Source organism: Cottoperca gobio, chromosome 7 (assembly GCF_900634415.1).
Source record: "Cottoperca gobio chromosome 7, fCotGob3.1, whole genome shotgun sequence".
Taxonomy (NCBI): Eukaryota; Metazoa; Chordata; class Actinopteri; order Perciformes; family Bovichtidae; genus Cottoperca; species Cottoperca gobio.
The window spans coordinates 2,427,156-2,435,310 of record NC_041361.1 but is presented as its reverse complement, the minus strand read 5'-3'; the positions used below and the strand labels follow the sequence as shown (position 1 = coordinate 2,435,310).

At 43.9% G+C, this 8,155-nt stretch overlaps 1 protein-coding gene across 2 annotated transcripts; it reads left to right on the top strand.

The window, feature by feature from the left end:
- Positions 1 to 3,653: 3,653 nt before the first annotated feature.
- Positions 3,654 to 7,570, top strand: kcng1 (potassium voltage-gated channel, subfamily G, member 1). Of its 2 annotated transcripts, none has more exons than XM_029436014.1 (2): positions 3,654 to 4,484; positions 5,959 to 7,570. In XM_029436014.1, the coding sequence occupies exons 1-2, from the start codon at positions 3,702 to 3,704 to the stop codon at positions 6,721 to 6,723; spliced, it is 1,548 nt and encodes a 515-aa protein (XP_029291874.1). In that variant the 5' UTR covers positions 3,654 to 3,701; the 3' UTR covers positions 6,724 to 7,570. The 2 variants fall into 2 exon arrangements, with proteins under 2 accessions (XP_029291874.1, XP_029291873.1); XM_029436013.1 differs by having other exon boundaries at positions 5,944 to 7,570.
- The last annotated feature ends 585 nt before the right edge of the window (positions 7,571 to 8,155 follow it).

Below are 8,155 nucleotides of genomic sequence, written 5' to 3'. Positions count from 1 at the left end.
TTTTCTGTCAGGTTGTGCATGTCACATTCTTATGTGCTTCAAAGAAATGTAATTGATTCCCTAGTTTTACCAATTGCTTAAATATTTCTTTACAATGTTGGTCAGTTCTTCTTGCACCTCGACGAATGAAAAAATAAACAAATTATTTGTATGTTGTGCTTATATTAAGTTTGGAGTATTTGTAGCTAATAGTTGAATTTGTATTCTATTGTTTCTGTATGTTGTATGTTTGGCTTATTTGAAGCTAATGTAATTGCAATATTCTTGCTGTTCGGAGTTCGTATCCTCATGATTGTTTGCACTTTTTGTAAGTCGCTTTGGACAAAAGTGTCAGCTAAATGAACTGTAATGTAATGTTCTTGGTAGGTGGGCGATTTGGACTTGACTCGGGCTTTAACCAGACAGGACACAGACAGACAGGACAGACAGCACAGACAGACAGACACAGACAGACAGACAGACAAGACACAGAGGAGAGACAGACATACAGACAGACAGACAGACAGACAGACAGACAGAAACAGAGAGAGACAGACAGACATACAGACACACAGACAGACAGACAGAACAGACAGACAGACAGAAGAGAGAGACAGACAGACAGACAGACAGACAGACAGACAGACAGACAGACAGACAGACAGACACAGAGAGAGACAGACAGACAGACAGACAGACAGACAGACAGACAGACAGACAGACACAGAGAGAGACAGACAGACAGACAGACAGACAGACAGACAGACAGACAGACAGACAGACAGACAGACAGACACAGAGAGAGACAGACAGAGAGACAGACAGACAGACAGACAGACAGACAGACAGACAGACAGACACAGAGAGAGACAGACAGACAGACAGACAGACAGACAGACAGACACAGAGACAGACAGACAGACAGACAGACAGACAGACAGACAGACAGACAGACAGACACAGACTCTTAGGTCTTGGTGGTCTAATAGTGCATTAACGTGAGCTGTTGAGGGAGCAGGAAGATAAACAGTGTGATCTGAATGCTCATTTAGCCCGAGAGAAAGATTACAGCCGGACATCTATCACGCTCAAGCCTCTTGATACAGACCATTCTTCTACAATGACACATTATTCCAGTAATAATGAATATGGTTGTTAGGTGTTGCGCAAGAAAATAAGAACAGCACTTTTAACAGCTGTCACCGGAAAGCCAACAGCTGTTAAATATGCTTCATAGTAAGTGTAAGTCTCTGAGGTTCAGGTTTTCATCACAACTACTGATCACCCATTTAATTACCATGTGTTTGCATTTCACTGACAACTGAGTCCAGTTGAATTGCAAATCCTCCGTTCAGAGCAATAAATAGTAATCATTGTTAATAAATGAGCTATTTATGTCTCCTTGCACTCTGCACGTGTTCATTGTAAATAGATGTCTCATCCATCAGAAGGATCCGCGTTGAGCAGGTATGTTGCACAGACTGTACTACAGTTTCTAAAAGGCTTCACAATTCTTTGAAGATGTGCTTCGACCTCGTAGTGATCATTATCATTATGATGCTCATTAAAATCATGTCAATGAGTATTGGCAGTAGTGAAGCCCTCCGAAGACTCTTGAGTAGGGCACTGTGGGAAATGCATGCAGTCAGGCAACAGAGACTCGCAACCCAGTGACTCACCAGGCAATCTGGAGAACATGCCCTGTGGCTTAGCTGTGATAACGCTGGCACAGAAAGAGGCCAGACCTCAGCCGATCTGGTGGGGAGAACAGCCTTCGCTGTCTTTGCACTGTTTCATCTCTCCTTCCGAGATAGACTACATCCCCCAGAGAAGACATCTGAGGCACAACAGTGCAGAGAAGAGAAGAGAAAGTTTTTAGAAAACGCTCCTGTGGCTGTGGAGAGGCAAAAGCACAGCCGATTTAAAGGCAAAGTGAGAAATCAAACAGCCTCGAGGGGTTAAGTGTGATTTGATCTAGTGGGAGAGTGGCCTGTGCACATGCACACTGGTGATGCATTGTAGGCGTATCGATGACCTCCGCCGCATGCAGGGAGAATGTGAGAGTTTACAGATTAGTAGCAGCAAGAAAGAAGGGAGTCTACACTGTTTTGAGAAATCATTTTCATTCTTGTGTTTTGGCCCCTAGTGTTGATTTTGCAGGGATCCATTAGAAACATACTCATATGTAATCATGCCCACAATTAAACACCATCAGAGTGTTGGAGCTGCGGGTAGGTTTGTTCTAATGTAATGGGTGGAAGATGATGCTGACAGTGCAGGTGCCTAATAACCATTCAGTGACACATTCACATCCTCGTTTTAGAAAGCGAAGCCTCCTTCCTGACCCATAATTAGTAGTGCAGCAAATCCAGACACTGACATTTTAATTCCTGACTGGCTAACCGACCTCCCCGTAAATTACTGTAATTGATTAAATTAGTTTTGGACACAGGCCACAAGCTCCTCACTGCACCGGTGACACAGCCCACAGTAAACACTCTCTCTTTCCTTCTCTCCACTATTGTTAGAGATTGTTCTTTCTCTTTCTCTGTTGATCGATCCGTCTTGTTTTTCTTTTTGAGAAAACATCTCAATGCAGAGCACAAACTGAGGAAATATTGGCGTGATGGCAACACCTCAAGCCACTCAAACTAGCTGTTGAGATATATTTAAAGAACCCACATTTATCGTGTTTCTCTCAGCTTCTTCTGTAGCTGCACAGTTACATCCGTGAATTATCAGTCAGTGTAACATCAGGCCTATTATTTATCATTTCCAGGCTGCTGTGGGGAACAGATGTTCCTGCAGACTGTTGGGAGTGAGATTGTTATCCCTCGTTGCCTGATGTATCTACATCAGTGATCATGTTTAATGGCACTTAACTGACGTATTCATAGTGCTAAGATAATGGCACATGGCATGTTGTTTTTGTAATGCAATTTGTGGATAAAGGTTGTAGGTACGGCTTAATTTAATTGTCAGTCTGTGCACTCATGGGAGTGATATGTGTAATAATACTGGTCTCTTCCCTCAATTTACTATTGCAGCACAACTGCCCTTACTTTGACTCACAATGGTATGACTCATTCTTGGGTTAAAGAGGAACCACTGGACATGCTTTTAGTGGTATGATGTTAAAGACTGTGTCAGTATGGTATATAACTTAAAGGGGAACACCACCTTCTATAGGAAAGTTCAATCAATCAATCTCTCTCTCTCTCTCTCTCTCTCTCTCTCTCTCTCTCTCTCTCTCTCTCTCTCTCTCTCTCTCTCTTCTCTCTCAAAGCTCTGTCTCAAACATGTGATGTCATCAAGTATAAAGTCTGGAGCTGCACCATAACAATAAATTGGACACAGATTTTGTGCACCCACAACGTTTGTTTTCTCTTTAATACCCAAATTAGCGTGATTATATTGTCGTGTCCCCGTATACATATTCCTGGGTACCCTCAGTGTCATCCTTTGCATTATTTCCCAATGCGTTTTCTATGGAGCAGTTCTAGACGTAATACTTGATGACATCACAAATATCAGTTTTTGCACTCTAGTTTTTGGATTTGGGATAATCCCCTTTAACTCCCACCGTCCCTACATCCAATATGTTCCTTTGTATTGTTACAAATAAAGTTTTGTGTGTAATCAGTTCGTTCTCTGTCTCCCTTGTGAAGGCGACGGTGTGACGGTGGCAGATTGAGCACAGGGATGTGAGTGGACCAGTAAAGATGACCCTGTTGGCGGGTGATGGCTCCGACTATGACTACAGTGCCCTGAGCTGTGCCTCTGATTCCTCCTTCAACCCACCTCCCCTATACGAGGAGGAGCCTCAAAAGGGAGCCTTCTACAAGCGGGCGCAGCGTGCCCCTGAACTCAGCTCCATCCACGGGGACACGCTACTGTCCAGCGCCCGTAAACTCCACGCCATCATCAACGTGGGTGGCCTGCGTTACCAGCTGCCCTGGACCACCTTGGAGGACTTCCCCCTGTCTCGCCTGGGTCAGCTGCACCTCTGCAGCAGCTTTGACGAGATCATGTGCATCTGTGATGACTACGATGTTACACACAATGAGTTCTTCTTCGACCGCAGCCCCTGCGCCTTCCGTACCATCCTGACCTTCCTGCGGGCGGGCAAGCTGCGGTCCCTCAGGGAGATGTGTGCCCTCTCCTTCAGGGAGGAGCTGCTCTACTGGGGGGTCCCTGAGGAGAGCCTGGAGTGGTGCTGTCGCCGGCGTCTGCTGCAGCGCGTGGAGGAGTTAGAGGCGATGGAGAGAGCGGAGGAGGAGGAGGAACTCCTGGAGGATCAGTTGGATTCAGACAGTGGACACAGGGAGCACGCAGAAGAGTCCAGGCTCAATCGGTGCATGGGCAAGCTCAGAGACATGGTGGAGAGGCCTCACTCAGGCCTGCCAGGGAAGATCTTTGCTTGTTTGTCAGTGCTGTTTGTCACCATCACTGCAGTCAACCTATCCATCAGCACCATGCCTGCCATGAGGGAAGAGGAGGAGGCGGTGAGTAAATAATGACATTTAACATATCGACAAAAAATAGTGTTGTCATGTCAGTGAGAGAAAGTAAAAATGAAGACATGACCCAACACAACTTCATTGTCTGTTGGGAATTTGTCATACCAGCAGTGACAATTACCGTTTGAACCCCACACTGCGGGGAGATTGGCTTTGTCTGAGCTGTATTCAAAAGCTAAACTGAGGTTAATTGATGTGTTATTTTTGAAAAGCAGTCATTAGAGAATTGTAATGATGGCATGTCTCATCTGCCATGTCATTAAAAACACCCTCGCAGCGACGAAAGGAAGACCGCTGAGAGAGCAGGTTCTTTTGCCAGAATAGACACAAGTCTGACTTCAATCACAAAAGTAATAATCACACTGGCCTCTTTTTCAAATTTGAGCCACACACATTATTTCCCTTGCAAAGTGCAAACAGATTTCTAATGAATGTTTTCATGCAGATACGTTTGTAGAAATGTTTTCAGATGGAAGTGTAGAGTAGCGGCCAGCACTTTACTTTCCATTTGAAAAACATGTTTGAGTGGTTTTCAAATGTTCCACCTTCTACTTCTTGTCAGAGAATCAAGTACAGTGACTGTATGAGTGGTAGTGTCAGTGGGCGGAGGGCAAAACCAAAATCTCATCGCTTTTTATTTGCGAGTAACTGCTAACCACATATCCCGACGCTGACTCAACTTTCAGATCAAGCGGGCCTACTTTAATGTTGCACTGTTTCATCTAGTCGTGTGTTTCCTTGGAGCTGCGGTGATTTATTAAGCGATTTTAAATGTGAGATGAACATCGTCTCTTGTGCCATCAGCGATCACAACTGGTGTTCTGGGAAAATATATAAAGAAAATAAAGAAATACAACGACTGCACATTATTTAATGAAGTCACAGGATTATATTCAGCCCGCCTTGCTTTGTGTTCACGCTTCTTCAGGATTCTCTGCCAGTAATTGCATTCGAACAACTCTCTTCTTACATCTCTCTGAGAGAGAACAGGTGCTTGTATGAGTCTCCTCCTCTGTGGGAGTTTCATAATCATATGATATGATATGGACATAATTCAAAGGCTCTGTGCCATGTGCTGCTCTATGTATAAAGATATATTGTTTCCGTTCTTCACAAGGAAGTCTTTACTAGAATATATTAACATTTTAGAAGTTTATGTTTATTTGAAACCTTTTGAAATACATATTTTTAACACTTGACCTCTGCGGGGGACGGTGGGACTCCATGGAGAAAAAGAGGCAGGCAGTAGAGCGGGTTTTTAAATTAGTTTTATATTTGTTTCCAATATATAATATGTTGATCATTATACACGTTGTGTGCAATACTGCAGTATCCCAAAGTGCTTAAAGCTCCTAGATTTCACATAGAAGTGGTTCCCTCTAGTGACTACAGCTTCCACTCACACATGCAGACGATGACCATGCTCCACTGTCTTCTTCACCAGGGCAAATGTTCCCAGATGTGCTACAACATCTTCATAGTGGAGACGGTGTGCGTGGCCTGGTTCTCCCTGGAGTTCACCCTGCGCTTCATCCAAGACCGCAGCAAGCTGGCCTTCCTCAGGCATCCCCTGAACCTGATCGATGTGGTCGCCATCCTGCCGTACTACATCACCTTGGTGGTGGACAGCACCTCCACAGGGGAGAAGCGGCTGGGCTCCGGCAACAGCTACTTGGACAAAGTGGGCTTGGTGCTGCGCGTCCTGCGAGCCCTGCGCATCCTCTATGTGATGCGGCTGGCTCGCCATTCGCTGGGCCTGCAGACTCTGGGCCTGACAGCACGCCGCTGCACACGGGAGTTTGGACTCCTCCTGCTCTTCCTATGTGTGGCCATCGCACTGTATTCCCCCTTGCTGTACTTGATCGAAAATGAAATGGCCGTCACGCAGGAGTTCACCAGCATCCCCGCTACCTACTGGTGGGCTGTCATCACTATGACGACAGTGGGCTATGGGGACATGGTGCCGAGGAGCATCCCAGGCCAGGTGGTGGCTTTGAGCAGCATCCTGAGCGGGATCCTCCTCATGGCCTTCCCCGTCACCTCCATCTTCCACACGTTCTCGCGGTCCTACGTAGAGCTGAAGCAGGAGCAGCAGAGGCTGCTGCAGAGGAGGACACACTTCCTGCTGCGGGGCCGCATGGCCGGCCTGGGCAGCGGCCTCTCCTTAGAGAGTGACATGCTCTACCCTACAGGGTCGTCTGACACCAGAGACATGAAAGACTGAGACTGTTGGACAGAATGGGACATCATAAGTGGGAGTGGGACAGAAAGAGAAGAAGAGGGAGGCTACAAAAGAGAGGCGAAAAAAGGGGTTAAAAAAAGGATGAAGGAATATAAATAGAAGGGTGGAGGGAGAAGTCTCTATGGACGAGATACATTTTGTTTTCTTCCCAGAAATGCAGCCGTGCTGTGTAGCAGTGTACTTTTGGATAAACATGAAACACACAGAGAGGATGAGAGGATGAGAGGATTAAGTAAATGTGTCCATCAAATGATATAACATGCATTTTACAATGGTCACAGAATATGAAATAGAAGTTTACAGAAAAGAATACACAAAGAAACCTTGAAGCACTCGAGCAAAACAAAGACTTGCAGTATAACAACAGTCCTATTTTAGAATACATTGTATGTGAAATATGTATTTGACTGAAAAGAATGGCGTCTTTATGAGCCAACAACATACAGCAGTGATGTTTTTCATCTCTGATGTGCCCAGATGTTTTAGTGGATTTAATGGATTTGTTGAAGTCATGTGCTCCTGGGAGTTCACCAGTGTCACTTAATGGAAGAGGCTCTGCTTGTTAAATCCCAAAGGTTAAATACTAAAACGGGACTCTTAGTCCACTGATTATTTCTAAATGTCCCTCTATATTTCCCCCCTTCTGGCACTGCTCACATCCACATGTTAGTTATGATGTATTAATTGTCCTTCTTCAACTCCCTGAGGATATGCAATTTAAAAAAAACGTTTGGACATTGAAGATAGCATTGTTGTGCTTGTAATTACTGCAGTTGCTGTCCATAGCTGTTTATAATTATTATTTCTCTCCTTAAAGTGGATTTGAATGGAAATATGTGTCATTGTCGCTTCTCTTTTTACCTTTATAGTCCCAGAGGGAAACTGTTTTGCAGCGCGGGGACACAATTTAACACAATAAAAACATAGTCTACACTTGGCAGACACACAATAACAGTGACAGCATATATGGTGTCATATAAAGAACACAATACAGCAAACAGTGGTGCAAAGTAACTACCATTTTGAAGTACTTTCACATGCAAATATAGTACTTTTTATTCAGCTACTTTTGAGATTAAAATTTTACACGGATTAAGGATTAAACTATATATGAAAGATTATTTATTGTGTGCGTGTCCTGTGCCAAACAGTGTATTAAGGCTTGCAAGACACATCATAATCATATAATAAAATACAGGTACATACATTTAGATCAAATCTAATTTACATAACTTCAGTGTCTTTGTATAAAGATTAATGTGTATTATTATTATTATTATTATTATTATTATTATTATTATTATTATTATTATTATGCTGTATTATCTGACAGTTTCTGTAAATCTCACAAAAGAAATCTTTAATAGAATTTCCTAAAATCAGATACATCCTCTACAACATCAAGATGACACAA